The following is a 16,621-nucleotide window of genomic DNA, read 5'->3' as shown; positions in this document are numbered from 1 at the left end:
AAAACTTATTTGTATTTTCCCTTCCTTTTCTTCCTCTCCCCCCTCCCTAACCATGAGAGTAACAAGATTAACCTTCCCGGCTAGGTTGAGTTATCTGGTCTGCTCACCTTAGTAGGAATGAAGGAATCCAGACTTTGGGGTTGGCACTTGTAGATCTAAAAAATGCCAATCTCTCAAGGCTATAAATGAATTATGACCCCCTACAGGGCACACTTGGAGTTTTCCTCTCTTTAAAAGATCTCTTCCTTCTGGGCATGGTGGTGCATGCCTGTAATTGCAATGATTCAGGAGGCTGAGGCAGGAGGATCACAAGTTTGAAGCTAACCTCAGCAATTTAGTGAGACCCTAACTCAAAAAATTGAAAGAAAAGAACTGGGATGTAACTTGGGGGGGAAAGTACCCCCTGGGTTCAATCTCCAGTACCGGGAAAAAAAAAAGGAAAAGATTTCTAGCAAAGAATCCCACTGAACTACCTTCTTCCTTGTTCTCCAAACCTTGTCCTCATTATTGGAGCAGCATCAGGGACAAGGATTAAGCTTATGTATCAACTCCTGAGTCTGTGGAAGATGATTTTTTTTTTCCCGCCCTCCCCACCCCCCTGTGGAAGATGATTTTATCCTAGTGTCCAGATTCTTAATGTTTTGTTGTTTGTGGTGCCACGGATGGAGCCAGGGCCTTGTGCATGGTTGGCAAGCGCTCCTTGCTGCACAGTTTCTCTTGCCCACCACTAGTTGTAAGGATTCTGATCCTTTCCCTATTTTATCCTCTGATTTTGCTGACCAAGGGTGAGGCGGGCCATGGATGCAGAGCACCATCTGTGTCCTTTAATGACTCTGGGGCAGTTCCTGCATGTCAGATATGTAGGGGGCGGAGCCCGGAGGTGGCCCCAATCTGAAGCCCACTGCACTGCAGGCTGCATTGCCTCTACCCAGCCTGAGGGGGGTCTGTTATCTGGTTGGTCTATCTGGTTCTGGATCTCATCCTCCCGGCCTTTGACTTCTTTACCTGACCTCCAAACTTGGCTTTCTGAGCCTGTGGTTAGGAGGCTAGTACACACAGGAAGGAGCAGGGGCCTCAGCTCTCTCTAGTCTGCTTGAGGTTTCTAGTTACAGCGATGCCACCTCTATGAGGTTAGGAATCTTAAAAGTCAATGCTGACCCAACTCAGGCCCTCTCTTGGTTGGAAAAGGATTGGTGAATTTGTCACGTCACTCTCTTAGGGGGAATTGGGTTTATTTGCCATGATTTCCTGGTTCTTGCCCTCTTCAAGCCTATGGACCCTTTTTCCTTCTACTCGCTGAAAGTTTCTTATAATTCCTGCCCACTGGCTTGGATTTTACTTCCTGGAGAAGCTTAGTGTCACTTTCATGTTTGGAGAGTTCATAATATTCTGTATTTCCTGGTTTTGTTCTTTAGTTTGAAAATTAGATAGGACAAAAAAAAATAGCCATATACTTTCTACCCAAGTTTAATCAATGTTAACATTTCATTCTTGTGTGAAGTGTTAATCAACAAAGAAATAAAACAGGTTTATTTGTTTTTGTTTATTTTTTGGTACTGGGGATTTAACCCAGGGATGATCCACCACTGAGGTATACCCTTAGCCCTTTTTATTTTTAATTTTGAAATAGTCTTGCTAAATTGCTTAGGACCTTGCTAAATTGCTGAGGCTGGCCTGAAACTTGTAATCCTCCTGCCTCAGCCTCCTGAGTTGCTGGGATTATAGGTGTGTGCCACAGCACCGAGCTACAGGTAGTTTGGAAGTTCATCTTGCTCCTGCTGCAGAGGCAGCCACTCCCATTAATACAGCGGGTAGCTTTCCAGTATATCCTTTTATATTTTTACTACAAAATACAATTAAACTTTAAGGGGAGGCTGAAGCAGGAGGATTGTGAGTTCAAAGCCAGCCTCAAAGCCAGCCTCAGCAAAAGTAAGGCACTAAATTTTCCATAAGTGGTGCATCACATGATGTAACTTGCTCAGTTCTCACTGGATATTGTTCTGATTCCTGGTTATGTGTGTGCTCAGACCATACAGCCTTGCCCCTTCCCTGTGGAGCTTTCATTCTGTGGAGGAGGGAGGCTTATATGGTGTTTTTTAGCCATTTCCCTCCTAAGCTGCATTTAAAACATGTTTCCAAACAACACTGCAAAGAACTCTGTATATGTTCCCTTGTACATATTCACTGTTCCTCTATATCAGGGGGATTATTGCTTATGGGACCCCCATGGGCACAAAATCAGAGGATACTCAAGTCTTTTGTATAAAATGGTGTAATATTGCTGGGCACAGTGGTGCATACCTACGATCCCACAGCTTGGGAGGCTGAGGCAGGAGGATTGTGAGTTCAAAGCCAGCCTCAGCAAAAGTAAGGCTCTAAACAACTCAGAGAGATTCTGTCTGTAAATAAAGTAAATACAAAATAGGGCTGGGGAGGAGGCTCAGTGGTCGAGTGCCCCTGAGTTTAATCCCCAGTACCACGAGAAAAAAAAAAAAAGGCATAGTATTATAATAAGACCTTCACACATCCTTCTTTTTTTTTTTTTAGAATTTTTTAATATTTATTTTTCAGTTTTCAGCGGACACAACATCTTTGTTTGTATGTGGTGCTGAGGATCGAACCTGGGCCGCACACATACCAGGCGAGCGCGCTACTGCTTGAGCCACATCCCCAGCCCCTTCACATATCCTTCTGTATACTTGAAATCATCTTTAAATGCCTTATAATATCCAGCAATATATAAATGTTATATAAATTGTTGTTATACTGTATTGTTTGGGGAAAAAAAGTCTGTCCATGTTCAGTACTGACACAATTTATTTTTTCTGAATATTTTTAATCTGAGGTGGGTTAAATCTACAGATGCAAAGACCAGGAAGCTGAGAGAACTGTACATAGTTAACAAATATAAAAGGACAGATAGCAAATGCATAGCCTTTTGGCCATATGTTCTCTATCACAATTCATCGATTTTTCTTTTTTTTTTTTTTAAAGAATTTTTTAATATTTATTTTTTAGTTCTCGGCGGACACAACATCTTTGTATGTGGTGCTGAGGATCGAACCCGGGCCGCACGCATGCCAGGCGAGCGCGCTACTGCTTGAGCCACATCCCAGCCCCCTCAATTTTGCTTTTCTAACACAAAAGCAGTATAAACAATATGTAAATGAATTACTTTGGGGATTTGAATTTCAAAATGATTTTTGTGTGTTACTTTTGTACCCCCAACCAGTTAAAAATCTACAGGCCATTCCTAACTTAGGATGTACAGGCCTCATCAGCCCAGAGGTGGAGTCTACCTCTCCTGCTCTAGACAGGCCTGAGAGGTACAACTGCTGGCTCACAGGACATGCCCATTTCCACCTTGACTAGATGCCATGAAGGTGCCCTCCAAGGAGGTTTTACAATTATACTCCCCCCAGCAACAAATGAGTGTACCCCAGAACCTTATAAAGATGCTGAACCTAGCACCAGATGACAACAAAGTGTGAGAGGAAGTTGCCAGGAGCTCTGACCATTAAAATATACCTGGGAAGCCAGGTGCAGTAGCACACATCTCTAATCCCAGCTACTCAGGAGGCTGAGGCAAGAGGATAGCAAGTTTGAGGCCAGCCTGGGCAACTTAGTGAGAGCCTGACTCAAAATTTTAAAAATTAAAAAAGGGAAGGTGGCTGGAGATTGTAGCTCAGTGGTAATACGTGCCCCTGGGTTCCATCCCCAGCACCTCACATACAAAAAAAGAGAGAAAAGAAAAAGAAAGAAAAGGGGAATATCTGGGAGTGGGAGGGGCATAGCTCAGTGCTCAGTGGTAGCACGCTCACCTAGCACGCACAAGACCGCACAAGACCTCCGTTCCACCCTTAGCACCACACACACAACACAAAGAACTGCCCGGGAGAGGATGGAAGGCTATTGGAAGGATGGACAGTAAGGGTTTCTGGAGACAGATCACTTTGGCCTCTAAGCTTCTAATCTACCTAGTCCCTATGTGTTGTGGCTGGTGATAACAAGTCCTTACGCTCTGGTTATTATCCTCCCCTGGGTGGGACCAAAGTCTGGATTGAGCCATTATCCAAAATGTATGCTATCTGGTTGGGAAGACAGCATAATGAGGAAAAGGTTTGGGGAAGAGCACCTACTACAAACCAACCCTGGTTCTTCCACAGACGACCTTGGTCAAGGACCTTCACGTCCCCTCTCCCTTTCTCATCTGTAACATGCCAATTGGCTGACAAAATGAAATGACAAAAGCACAATGAAAGGTGCCTTCAGGTAAGAGGTGTCCAGAAGGGCTGTGGCTGTGGCTCAGTGGTAGAGTACTTGCTAGCACGAGTGAGGCACTGGGTTCAGTTCTTAGCACCACATATAAATAAAATAAAGGTTCACTGACAACTAAAAAAATATTAAAAAAAAAAAAGAGGTGCCCAGAAGTGCTGGCCAACATTTTTAAGAATGCTGCCCTGGCCAGGTGTGTTGGCACATGTGTGTGATCCCAGCAACTCTTGGGGCTGAGCAGGAGGATCGCAAGTTTGAGGCCAGCCTCATCAACTTAGTGAGGCCCTAAGCAACCTAATGAGACCCATCTCAAAATAAATATAAAAATGGCTAAGGGGCTGGGGATGTGGCTCAAGCGGTAGCACGCTTGTCTGGCATGCACTGGGTTCGATCCTTAGCACCACATAAAAATAAAATAAAGATGTGTGTCCACTATTAAAAAATTCTCTCTCTCTTAAAAAAAAAAAAAAAATTGGCAGGGATATGGCTCAGTGGATCAGCGCCCCAAAAACAAAAGCCCGCTGCCCTCCTGCCCTCCTCAGTTCTCTTGAACCCACCCTTGATTTCTGAGGAGTTGGGCACAGATCTGAGTGTCATCCTTATGTGAAGGTGAACTAACTACTAAGGAGCAAGGGGGACAGGAAAGCAAACTGCGAACAGATTGGCAGATGAGGTCCCTGCCAGTTGTGGCCACCAGAGGGCCCTCCCACCCCAGAGATGGCCCTGCCTGGTCAGACACCCACTCTCCACCTTCTGTGTGCTCCTTGAGGGTAAATTAGTTCAGAAAGTGGACAGCCTGGGGTGAGGTCAGTCAGACCAGGTAGGTCCCATCCCTCGTGGTACAGAGGCAGAGCCCAGGTTGGAATTCCAACTCTGCTATCCGCAATCTTGGGCAAGGCACTTCCCTCCTGGCCCAGTTCAGAGCTGGGATGAAATTGAGATCACTTCAATGCTAGGGGTGGAGATTGGCACTTTCTCCTTTGGAGATTGGTTCTAGGGGTGGAGATTGGCACTTTCTCCTTTGTCACTCCCAGCCCACGTCCACTTCAGAGCAACACACTCTGGCTGGTAGCCTCTTCTCTGGGGCAGTGGGTTATCAGGGAAGTCACATGTCCCAACCCTGCCAATTCCAAGGCTCCAGGAACTCTGCTGTCCAAGGGGTAGTGCACTGGGTAGTGCGCAAGGAGGTGAAAGGGCAAGGTCACGTGAGCCAGAGCCCCAAAGGGTCTTACTTCATTCAGGATGGGCATCCTGTTTCCTCAGGCTCTGCCGGGATTCCAGGGGCTTAATGGAATGAGTCATGGGTGGGAGTTATTGGGGAGTTCCCAGCTAATCAGCTTGGGACAGGACAGCCTGAAACGAGGGATGGTGCCTATCTAAGCTTTGAGTGGGCACAGGAGGCAAGACCCCAGTGTCTCAGGTCCCTGTCCCTGCAGGAGTTTTGGAATAAGAATGGGGACAAACTAGCTTTTGCCTTCTCTTTTAGAATTTGTTTTCACATTTTTACAGTTTATTGTGTGCCCCCCATAGCAGAGTCATAGTTGGTATGTTCTCCTCCATGATTTGACCTAAGACAGTAACACAGCGAGGGGCATGAAATAAGAAGAACAGCTTAAGTTTCTAAATCATGTCTCTTTTTTAAAAATATTTTTTATTTGATTTTCTAATTTGTTCTAATTAGTTATACATGACAGTAGAATGCACTTTGACACATTGTACACAAATGGAGCACAATCTTTTAGAATTTTTACCTAGGGTAAAGGGAGGGGCAAAAGGAGCTGCCCAGCACATCTGCCAGAGGGAGGGAGGCAGGGTCAGGTCAGCAGCCTGAACAGACTCTTGCCTCCAGTGCTCTGACCAGCGCACAGCCTCCTGACGAAGTCTGTTCAAATACCCTGGGGGCAGTTTAGGCCTGGGTGGGGCTGGAAGGGGGAAGAGAGTTTGAGGGGGACTAGACGTCAAAGAAGGATCAGAGATTCCACAATTTCACAAAACTTTCGCAAACAGCTTTTTGTCCACCCCCCCCTGCATTGTCCTGGACGCCAAATTTGCATAAATCCTGGAAGTTATTACTAAGCATTATTAGTGGCAGCCCCAGGTAATTTCCTCCCAGGCCTCCATGGGGATATGTATAAAGGCCCTCTGGAGTTGGCCCCTGACAGAGCCCAGAGCCTGCAGCCCAGACCCCACAAGACCATGGCTGGCCCTGCTGCCCGGAGCCCCACGAAGCTGATGGGTGAGGATCCTGGCTACCTATTTGCTCTGGGTTTGGGAGGGAGTCCGGAGTGGCAGAGGGGCTGGGATCTCCTTTCTGGGCTGGGGGATTAGAGACACTTGGCGTTGTCCCTGGGAGGGAGCCAGGTGGGAGGGAACAGCATCTCCTGAGCAGGGTCTACTCCAGCCCTGCAGCTGCTGCTGTGGCACAGTGCATTCTGGACGGGGCAAGAGGCTGTGCCCCTGGACCCTGCCAGCTCCCTGCCTGTCCCCCAGAGCTTCGTGCTCAAGTGCTTAGAGCAAGTGAGGAAGATCCAGGCCCAAGGCTCTGTGCTACAGGAGAAGCTGGTGAGTGAAACAGTGGAAGCCGCCTGAGGGTGTGGAGGAAAGAAGAGAGAGGCCGGGGAGGGAGAGAGAGAGAGAGAGAGAGAGATACGGAGGGAGCGGGGAAGAAAGGGGAGGTAACTGAGGGAACTGAGAAGATGTCATCAGGAAGGGGCGCAAAGAGTGAGACACATGGGGGACATGGAAGAGAATTAGGAGAGTGGAGCTGAGGCCATGCTGCGGGTGCTGGCCAGGGCAGACGGGATGAAGGTGGAGGCCACACATTTGGGAGAAGGGCAGGGCCCGGGGCAGTCAGAATTGGGGAGCATTGCAGAATGGGACTGAGAAACTGAGCAGGACACTGAGGGAAGGGAAGCCCAGGGAGATGGGAAGACTTGAGGAGGAGCAGTCTGCAACCTGGCCCTGGTGAGTGGTCCTCAACATCCTTCCATTCCCAGTGTGCCACCTACCAGCTGTGCCATCCTGAGGAGCTGGCGCTGCTCGGCCACTCTCTGGGCATTCCTCAGGCTCCCCTAAGCAACTGCTCCAGCCAGGGCCTGCAGCTGGTGAGTGGCTGGAGGGGAATGGGGAGAGGCGGGTCAGAGGGAGGGACCACACCCCTATGCCAAGATGCCTGGGAACAGGGAGTGGCCCACCCCATGCAGCGCCTACCTCTCCTACTCTGCCCTCTAGACAGGTTGCCTGAGCCAACTGCAGAGCGGCCTCTTCCTCTACCAGGGCCTCCTGCAGGCCCTGGCAGGGATATCCCCCGAGTTGTCTCCCACTGTGGACATGCTACAGCTGGATGTTGCCAACTTTGCCACCACTGTCTGGCAGCAGGTGAGCCCTGGAGGGAGAGGCAAGTGACTGATGGGGGTGGAGACCAGGTCATACTGCCATGGCCACACTACATCCTGGAAGCTCGCCACAGTCAAGAGAGCATTCTCGGGGGGCCTTGTGCAGTCAGCCACACCCCCGCTTTTAGGACTCTCCTGTTGGCCTACCTCCAGTCCCTCCAGCCAAGGGCAAGGAGTCAGGTCTCAGACCTGAGTCTCAGTTCCACCGTGAACTGCGTGGCTGCCCACAGTCCTGCACAACAGCCCCATCCAGTGTTTTCTCACTTGCAGCAACTCCTGCTCAGCAGAGCCTGATCCCTCATCTCTTCTTTCCCCTGCAGATGGAAGACCTAGGGGTGGCCCCTGCCGTGCAGCCCACCCAGGGCACCATGCCAACCTTCACCTCTGCCTTCCAGCGCCGGGCAGTAGGTGTCCTGGTTGCTTCTCGACTGCAGAGGCTCCTGGAGCTGGTGTACCGAGTTCTGCGCCACCTTGCTGAGCCCTGAGCAAAGCCCTCCCCACCCAGTGTATTTATCTCTATTTAATATTTATGGTTATTTAAGCCTAATATTTAAAGTCAGGGAAGAGAGAACAGAGCCCAGACCTCTGTGTCCTTCCCTCCATCTCCGAGTTTCATTCTCCTGCCTGTAGCAGTGAGAAAAAGCTCCTGTCCTCCTGTCCACTGGGTGGGAGGTAGATAGGTAAATACCAAGTATTTCTTCCTGGAGCTGCTCCCTGGCCCTGGCTCTGTGGGGCACTAAGAAGAGCCACAGTGAACCCTGAGGTATCTACCTTGGGGCCATGGGAAGCATCAGAAGGTCTCTCACGTGGGAGACAAGCCAAACCTGTTTAATATTTAAACAGCAGTGTTCCCCGACTGGATCCTTGTATCCCTCTTTCTGGTCAGCCAAGTCCTGTGTCCCCTCACATCCCCATCCCCACAGGCATTATTAAGTCTCTGGAGAAACACAGGCAGCCGGGACTAGGAGTCTTGGACCTGGAATTTGCTGAACAATCTAGTTTCTTTCTGATTTGGGGGGCATGTTTGACTCCCAATACAAGGAGCTCAGACATCCATGTCCTTGGGTTTCTTGCCCCTGTCCCCACCAAAGTCAGATTCTCCTTTTAGGACTGGGATTAGGAAGGGAGAAGACAAGGGGCAATCACAAAGGGAGTGTGATGTGAAAGGAAGCCCAGGCTCAGCCTCTACCCTGTCCCCACTCTTCATTGTAACCAGGCTGAGGATAATAAAGTGTTTGTCTCTAGTAAATGTCCTTCCTCCTTCTTGAGTCCAGCTAGTGCCTGGCCAGGGACTGGTGAGTGGTGGGAGAGGCCAGAGGGAGTGGGGAGGAGGCTGAGGAGGAGGCAGGTCCTCTAGCTCACCCAGCGCTGACTCCTTCAGCATGTACCACCTGGGCACCTACTCTGCAAGTGCTGGGCTGTGCTAGGGACAGAGCAATAAAAAGCACACATTCCTGTCCTGGTGCAGCCATAGCCTTGTAGGAAAGGCAGAAGGCAGACAGACTGTGGGTGCTGGAGGCGAGAGAGGGCTTGGGGCTAGGGTGGGCTCACCAGGCCAGACATAGGCCGACTGGGCTGTAGCCAGGGGTCCTGAACATGTGCACAGCTGGCTGCTTTACCAGCTTCCATAAACTTGAGCCCATCCACAGAGTTGCCCACAAAGACAGAAGATGAGGAAGCAGAGTGTTTGGTGACCACTTGGGTCAGAACTCAAATTCCAGGGGCTGGGATTGTGTTCAGCGGAGAGTGCTCATCTAGCACATGGGAAGCCCTGGGTTCAATCCTCAGCACCACATAAAAATAAATAAATAAAATAAAGATATCGTGTCCAGTTACAACCGAAAAATAAATAAATAAAAACATTAAATTAAAAAGAAAAGAACTCAAATTCCAGGCCTGGTTATCTCTTCCTCACAGAGCACTCCTCCAATTGGCCCTTTCCTGCCTGGCTCAGCCTGCGGGTGAAGAGGTCCCAGGGCAGGGCTGGGATGTGGCCAGGGAGGGCTGGGTCCTCGCCTCCTTACCACGTATGTGAGGCACACCTGTAACTGAAGGGTCCCTGCCTGGTGGAGCCACCATCCTCAAGACCTCCCACCTGTGACTCCTCAGTCACCTCCATTCCCTTCCCCACATGCAGGATGGCTCAGGGCCTTCTGCCTCAGGCTTGGAGAGTGGGTTGTGAACAAGAAAGGGTTAAGGAGTTCCTGTCCTTATCACCCCTGCTCTTTTTCTGGAGGGGACAGATCAAATCATGGGTCAATCAGACTGGGTGGGGCATGAGAGAAGAGCAGGACACCTTGCCCCAGCATCTCATGGCCTTCTGCCCAGGCTCCCTTCTCAGGGTATGGCTCAGGGCAGGGAAGGCGTACCTCTCCTCTCCACCCCAGTCCAGTCTGTGGAAAGCAGCTGTTCTCATCCCCTGCCCTGCCCTGCCCTCCTGAGTGGACAAGCGGGAACCTGAGTCCTGCCTGCCTCTGCACCTCTTCCTTCTCCTCCTCCCTCCTCACCACAGGATTGAGCCCCTCCCGGCCACAGCCCAGCAGGAAGAGTGCAAGGAGAAGTCCCCGTCCTGATCCAGGCAACACAGGTACTAGAGGCACAAAGGACCTGTAAGGACTTTTATTTACAAGTGAGCTTTCCCTCAGTTATTACAAAAATATATTGATATACATATACGAATCTGTAAAGTTCCTCAGGGCTAAGTGTACTTCTGGTATGTGGGGGACACCAAAGGCTGAAGATCCAGGCTGCTCACGCTCTTCAGGCATTAGCATAAGGGAGAGGAAATCACAAAAGAAACTGACAAAGGGTTCTCATATCATGTGGATTTAAGCCACAATGGCTCATCTTTCCTCACTGTTCCCATCTAATGCTCTTGGGCTGGGACCTAGCCACTCACTGTGGCCCCTCTAAGTCCCTCAGAGCGCAGCAATGGCTTTGGCAGCCACCTGGCGGCCCAGAGGAAGGCTGAGGTCTGTGATGGCCAGAACCACTTTGGGGCTGGACATGGCTGACACCTTCACCAGTTCTGAAACCTGCAAAGAAAGATGGACAAACGGCTGCTCACTGGGGTAGTTTAGGTAGGTGTGATGTCCCAGGAGGAAGAAGTCCCTTCCTTCTGTGAACCCATACCCCTAAGGCTTGCCACCCTCCTCATCTAGACATGGTACTCACGGTGGTGAAGGGCATGAACTGCAGGATGCTGCCCCGACTGCCCTGCTCCAGGCAGTCCACGCACTCCTCCATGAACCACTGCACAAACTGGGTGTGGGGGCCCGCGGTGCGGGAGCCCAGGATGGAGGAAATGAGCAGAAACAGGTTGGCTGTGTGGAGGGCGAGAACAGAGAATTCATGGGAGGATCTGAGAACAGGTCAGACTCAGGGGGAAGACGGGACTGAGAAAGGAAGAGAAAGAAGTGCTGGAAATGCTCCAGATGGGGATATCAGAGAGAAAAGGCAAAGAGAAAAACAGAGAGAAGAAGGGGGCAATGGGAGCTGGGGAGACAGGAGAGATGGAGGGGAGAGGTGGGGACATGCGGTGGAGGGCAGTGAGGGGGTACTAGGAGGACCCCTTCCACAACAAGGCCTCCTGGCCTCCCCTGAGGAAAGGGGACTCCTCCCAGCTCAGCCCCCAGATTCAGACGCAGTTGGGAAGACTCACCCAGGACTCGGTTTAGAGGGTCCCTCATGTTGACTGTGTGGAGCTGAGAGGCCGAGAGGGAGCTGTTCATGGACCGGTCAGCTGTGGGACAGGGCAGAGGGGACAATGCACTCAAAAACTGGCTCTCCAGGGGCTAGCCCTCACCTGTTCACCCACAGGAGATATTTGGTGTGTGCTGTGTTAAGAGAAGATCTTTGGATCAAGAGTCACAGTAGGGCCCCAAATACAGGGGATGAGTGAGAAGAACTAATAAGCACCACCAGGGCCAACCTTGGCACTTCTCATGGAGTACGTGGCTTCACGTTCTCAACGCCCGCTTTACAAATGGGAAAACCGAGACTCAGATTTGCAAAATAACCAGCTATAGGTCACAGGTCTATAGGTGGCAGACCCAGCACCTTTCAAGCATGTGGTTAGTTCCCTAATCTCTGAAAGGCCCAAAGAAACTTCTAGGTTCAGGAGCAAGCTCTGGAAACAGGAGAAATTAAACACCGCCGAAGCCGCCTCTGGCAGAAAGCCTCGCAGTGAGGGGAGGACAGTGAGAAGGTAATGACATCCAAGGAAGCAGGCTGGAGAGGGCAGGAAGAGCGGGAATTAGCCTCAAGTCTCAGCCTGGGCCTGCTCCAGGGCACAGGGCATGTTTCGGGGGGAAGGAAGGAAGGCCACAGCTGGTGAGTCAATGGCACAGGCTGTGCCGAGGTAGTGAACTCCCTTCATGCAGTGTCACCCCTTAACCCTGTGCTGAGGAGGTTCGGGAGGGGCAGCTGTGGGGCTGGGAGGACCTGGGCAGAAGAGCTCCTTATTTATTTATTTACTTATTTATTTATTTATAGTGCTGGGATTGAACCCAGGGCCTTGTGCATTCGAGGCAACCACTCTACCAATTGGGCTATATCCCCAGCCTGCAGAAGAGCTTCTTTACGGACAGAGAACAGTGACCTTATCTCTAGGGGTAAGCAAGGGAGCATCCCCTAGGGAACAAAATGACACAAGCCCCTGCCACACCCTCTGACCAGCCAGCACAGACTGGTGACCAAGGCTGTAGCTGAGGTGCAGGGCTGAGGCCCATGGCAGGGATCAAGCGGAGCAGCTTCCCCAGGGAAGAGTGAGTGCCCAGGCAAAGAGGGGCCCGTGCAGCCCTCCCACACACTCACTGGGACTGGAGAGGATGTTGGCATCGTCCTCATTGGAGCTCAGCAGTCGCATCAGCTTTGATGGCTGCATGTCGTCCAAGGGAAAGAGGCTGATGTAATCCTGGAGAGCAGGAAAGTCACTAACACTTACCCCCAGTCCTCAAAGTTCTAGCAACCAGCAAAGAGGACTGGAACTCAAGTCTGAGCCCACAGTATCAGCATTGCCAGCACGCTGGTCCCTTGCCTCACCCCTCCACAGACCCAGTGAGCAGACAGGACCTCGGCCAAGGGCAGCTGGGGGTCCATACAAGCCACCTCTCCAGATCTTGACTGATCAGGCCCAACCAGCTGAGGCGAGGGCAGTGCCCATGTTTCTGACCCTACTTCCCGAGGAGGCCTCTTTTACCAGCAAACACTCAGAAAAGGTGAATAGAGACATTAATAAGTGAGCAGAGAAGCCTCTACCTCAATGTCTTCCCGGTGTCTCTTCTTTTGGCGGGAGGATGCCTGTCCCTTGTGAGAGGAGTAGGAACTCAGGGCACACCATACAGCTAGTCTGGCAAAGGGTTCCAGGAAAAGGAGGTATAGTTAATGGGAACCAGAACAAGGTACCTGTGTCCACACTGACCAAGCCCCACCTGACAGGACATGCCCACAGCCAAGCTCCCAAGGCGGTATAGGTTGGGGTGCCTAACTTTGGGCGGCAGGGGCTGGAGGCCCATTTGTGGGAGCCAGGCAGGCTCTGAAGAGAATCCTACTTCGCCAGCGCAGTGCCAGGGGGATCCATGAGGCTGTGCCACTTGGAGGAGTCGGTGAGAAGGCCAGGCAGGATGTGGCCCAGCAGGACGAGGGTCACTTGCTGCATGTCCAGACAGAAGATGGAATAGAGCAGCTCCACTGCCCGCAGCGTGTGCTCCTTCCGAGTCTCCTTCAACAGCTCCTGATGGGCAGGTGAGCCGGGTGCTGAAGAGCTGAAGGCCCGACTCTGGCACTCAACACCCCTACTACTCCTGTGGGCTCTCTGGGCAGGTACGGGGGCCACAGTGCTTTATTCCCCCACCCCCATTACATACTCAGTATTCCCAGGAGGCTGCCCAGCTCACAGCTGCTTCTTTTAGAGAATCCTAGCCAGCCGGGCTGGAGGCTGGGTCTCAGGCTGAGGACACCTGCCCACCCTAGCCCACACCCACCCAGCCCAAGTACCTTAATCAGGTTGTTGCAGAACCAGTAAACACCTCCCATGTGCAGCAGGGTGTCGAAGATGTGGATGGAGCGGCTGTCCACCCAGCCCTTTTCCAGCACCTTGGCAAAGATGTCTGTTAACACCTCCTTGATGGGCCGCTTGGGGGGCAGCAGGTTCCAGTAGGGCATTGTGTCCACCCCCGTGGATGGGAACTTGATCTGAGTGGCTGTCTGCTGTAGCACATCTGCACACATGTGCTCCAGGATTGAGTTCATAATCACCACTCTGCAGGGGCCAGGGAAGAACATGCAGGCCAGACTTGGGTTGAGGGAATTAATGCCACTCTGTGCTAGTGGAAGAGACACCCCATAGCCCCGGAACTGGCTGGGTTTTCACCTGCTGGGCACAAAGCCTAGTAAAGGTACCAGGCAAGAGCTGGATCAAAGATGGATCTAGCAATATATTTATATTTTCTCTGCCTTCTCCCTCTTCAAAAGTCCCCATCCCCCAGGTCTGGATCTTGCCAACTCTCTGGAATAAATAAATACAATCACTTCCCCCTGGGCTGAGTGCTTGGTGGGGGGGTCCCCACCCAGCCTTGGCCTCTTCCCAAAGTAAACTGTCACTTCCAGGAGAGGGCCCAACTCCTGCCCCACAGGAATCTTCCCGGTCCTGGACAGCTGGGCAAGTACATACGTCTATCTAGGATCCCGTCATGAGAAACTTGAGCTGTACGTACAGACCGGGGTCTGAGCACTGACTGTTCTGAGAACACTGTGCGGCTCCGGGAAGGTTCTATCACTTTCAGCTTTCAGAGCCACTTTTTTCACCCATACAACGGAGCCACAGATCCTCCTGCTCTTTACCAAAAGGTCTTAAGGTGCTTAGGATGGGTGAAGGCACAGCAAATATTACATGACTTGTTGAGGGAAAATGAGGAAAGAAAGGAAAAAAGAAAGGAGCAAAGGAAAGCAGGTGTGACTTCACAGAGCCCCTGGAACCTCACTTCAGCTAGATCTCCTAAAATATCCTCTACAGCTGTCTTGTGAATTGTCACTCAACACACGTTCACAGCCACAAGAAACAGAAGTAACCCAAGTGTCCACAGAGGGATAAATGGGTGACCAAGATGCAGTATATCACGTACAATAGGATATTACTCATCCTTAAAAAGGAAGGAGATCCTGTCATATGCTACAACATGGATGAATTTTGAGGAACTTATGCTTCGTGAAATAAGTTAGTTGCGAAAGGGCAAATATTGCCTAACTCCAGATATGAGGTATCTAAAGTCATCAAATTCACAGACAGAAAGTAGAATGGTGGCTGCAGGAGCTGGGGGAGGGAAGCTGTTGTTTAGCGTACAGAGTTTCAGATTTGCAAGATAAAAAATGTTCTGGAATCTGTTGCACAATAATGTGCACAGAGTTAACACTACTGAACTGTACTCTTTTTGTAAAAAATACTTTTTTAGTTACACATGAACAGAATGTCTTTATTTTGTCTACTTATTTTTATGTGGTTCTGAGAATCAAACAGTGCCTCACATGTGCGAAGAAAGTGCTCTGCTACTGAGCCCCAGCCCCAGCCCTGAACTGTAGTCTTTTTTTTTTTTTTAAGATAGAGTGAGAGAGGGGGAGAGAGAGAGAGAGAGAGAATTTTTTTTTTTTTAATATTTATTTGGCAGACACAACATCTTTGTTTTGTATGTGGTGCTGGGGATCGAACCCGGGTCGCACGCATGCCAGGTGAGCGCGCTACCGCTTGAGCCACATCCCCAGCCCCTGAACTGTAGTCTTAAACTTGGTTAAGATTAAATTTCCTGTCAAGAGCTTTGTAATGTTGTGAACAACCAATAAAAAAAATAAAAAATTAAAAAAAAAAAAAAGATTAAATTTCCTGTCATGTGCTTCTTGTCACAGTTAAAAAAAAAAAAAAAAGCCACCTAAACAACTTATTGGTTGACTACATGAACCAGAATCACTGAGTTCAACACAGCAGAGGTCACCAGAGAGGTCACGCAAGAGCAGAACATGAAATAAATGTCACAAAGATCGGTCGGGGAAGGCTGTCAAATCCACAGATGGCTCATAGTTCCTCGAGAGCGACACAGCAGATAAGCCCTTTGCTTTTCTACTCAGTTAGTTCTCTAGAACTTGAGCCCTTTGAGGGCTGAATCGTAGCTGTTTGGGGTCTCCATCTCCACAGAGATGCTGGATTAAAACGCTGCTGGCATAGAAATACACATTCAATGTTTGCTGAGCCAGCTAAATAAATGTGTGAATAAGAATTGGTGGGGAGGGGCTGGAGTGGTGGCTGGCACATGTGAGGCCCTGGGTTCAATTCTCAGTACCACATACAAATAAATAAATTAAATAAAGGTCCATCAATGACTAAAAATTATTTTTTAAAAATATCATTGACTTAAAAAAAAAAAAAGTATTGGGGGAGAGCGGGGAGGAGGGACGCAGAATGTGAGCAAGTCTACAGCCATATTACCCTGAATGTTCCTGATCTCTGAAGCTAAACAGGGCCGGGCTGGCTAGTACTTGGATGGAAGGACCTGAGTGAGAACGGAAGCCAGTGAGGGCAGGAATGAGTGGCATGTTTGGGAAGGTAAGAGAAAGATGTCCGATACTGGAGGTGCTGACTGACTTATCACGACATACCTGCAGGGTATGAGAAGGGCAGGGACAGTTTACTGACCTCTCATTGTAGAACTGCAGGGTGTTTTCACTATACAGTGGCCCTGCCAGCTGACGGATCATCTGCAGTGACTTCTCACGCTCGTCGAGCCCCAGCATCCGGACATGGGCCACCAGCCAAGCCACAGCACACACGGCCAGACTGCATACCTTTCCCTTGATATTATCAGTGATTTTCTAAGAGGAGGGGAAAAGGGTGACTGGAATCGCTCTCTCCCCTGCCCTGCCATCATTTCCCCTGCCTCAGTGGGCAGCTGAGTGCAGCAGGT

The 16,621-nt window shown here is 50.2% G+C and overlaps 3 protein-coding genes across 10 annotated transcripts in view; 1 reads left to right on the top strand and 2 right to left on the bottom strand.

The window, feature by feature from the left end:
* Nucleotides 1-5,907: 5,907 nt before the first annotated feature.
* The window catches only part of Top2a (DNA topoisomerase II alpha), a 323,275-nt gene continuing 312,561 nt past the window's right edge, over nt 5,908-16,621 (bottom strand). The window contains exon 35 of the mRNA XM_078042054.1: nt 5,908-8,739. Within this exon, the coding sequence (XP_077898180.1) occupies nt 8,716-8,739 (24 nt within the window). The 3' untranslated portion in view covers nt 5,908-8,715. The remainder of the gene's footprint in view (nt 8,740-16,621) is intronic.
* On the top strand, nt 6,382-8,919 carry Csf3 (colony stimulating factor 3). 2 transcript variants are annotated; one of them, XM_005321800.4, is made up of 5 exons: nt 6,382-6,511; nt 6,677-6,837; nt 7,272-7,379; nt 7,507-7,653; nt 7,991-8,919. In XM_005321800.4, exons 1-5 carry the CDS (start codon nt 6,403-6,405, stop codon nt 8,153-8,155), a joined length of 690 nt encoding a protein of 229 aa, XP_005321857.2. In that variant the 5' UTR covers nt 6,382-6,402; the 3' UTR covers nt 8,156-8,919. The 2 variants fall into 2 exon arrangements, with proteins under 2 accessions (XP_005321857.2, XP_077898187.1); XM_078042061.1 differs by having other exon boundaries at nt 7,272-7,653.
* The window catches only part of Med24 (mediator complex subunit 24), a 34,864-nt gene continuing 28,517 nt past the window's right edge, over nt 10,275-16,621 (bottom strand). For all 7 annotated transcript variants that reach the window (XM_021724196.3, XM_040268812.2, XM_078042055.1 and 4 more), the window contains 8 exons: nt 16,354-16,529; nt 13,668-13,932; nt 13,223-13,404; nt 12,930-13,020; nt 12,486-12,585; nt 11,332-11,412; nt 10,845-10,993; nt 10,275-10,705 (listed from right to left, as the gene is read on the bottom strand). In XM_021724196.3, the coding sequence (XP_021579871.2) occupies nt 10,589-10,705; nt 10,845-10,993; nt 11,332-11,412; nt 12,486-12,585; nt 12,930-13,020; nt 13,223-13,404; nt 13,668-13,932; nt 16,354-16,529 (1,161 nt within the window). In that variant the 3' untranslated portion in view covers nt 10,275-10,588. The remainder of the gene's footprint in view (nt 10,706-10,844; nt 10,994-11,331; nt 11,413-12,485; nt 12,586-12,929; nt 13,021-13,222; nt 13,405-13,667; nt 13,933-16,353; nt 16,530-16,621) is intronic.

Source organism: Ictidomys tridecemlineatus, chromosome 3 (genome assembly GCF_052094955.1).
Source record: "Ictidomys tridecemlineatus isolate mIctTri1 chromosome 3, mIctTri1.hap1, whole genome shotgun sequence".
In the NCBI taxonomy this organism is placed as follows: domain Eukaryota; kingdom Metazoa; phylum Chordata; class Mammalia; order Rodentia; family Sciuridae; genus Ictidomys; species Ictidomys tridecemlineatus.
Note: the sequence above shows the minus strand (reverse complement) of the source record. Positions and strands in the feature narration are given on the sequence as shown.

Bases quoted from the DNA above. Each gene is read 5' to 3' on its own strand.
- Csf3 (XM_078042061.1), top strand. From the start codon at position 6,403: ATGTATAAAGGCCCTCTGGAGTTGGCCCCTGACAGAGCCCAGAGCCTG. The intron at 6,512-6,676 runs GTGAGGATCCTG...GGTCTACTCCAG, and splicing joins GAGCCCCACGAAGCTGATGG to CCCTGCAGCTGCTGCTGTGG. The intron at 6,838-7,271 runs GTGAGTGAAACA...TTCCATTCCCAG, and splicing joins CTGTGCTACAGGAGAAGCTG to TGTGCCACCTACCAGCTGTG.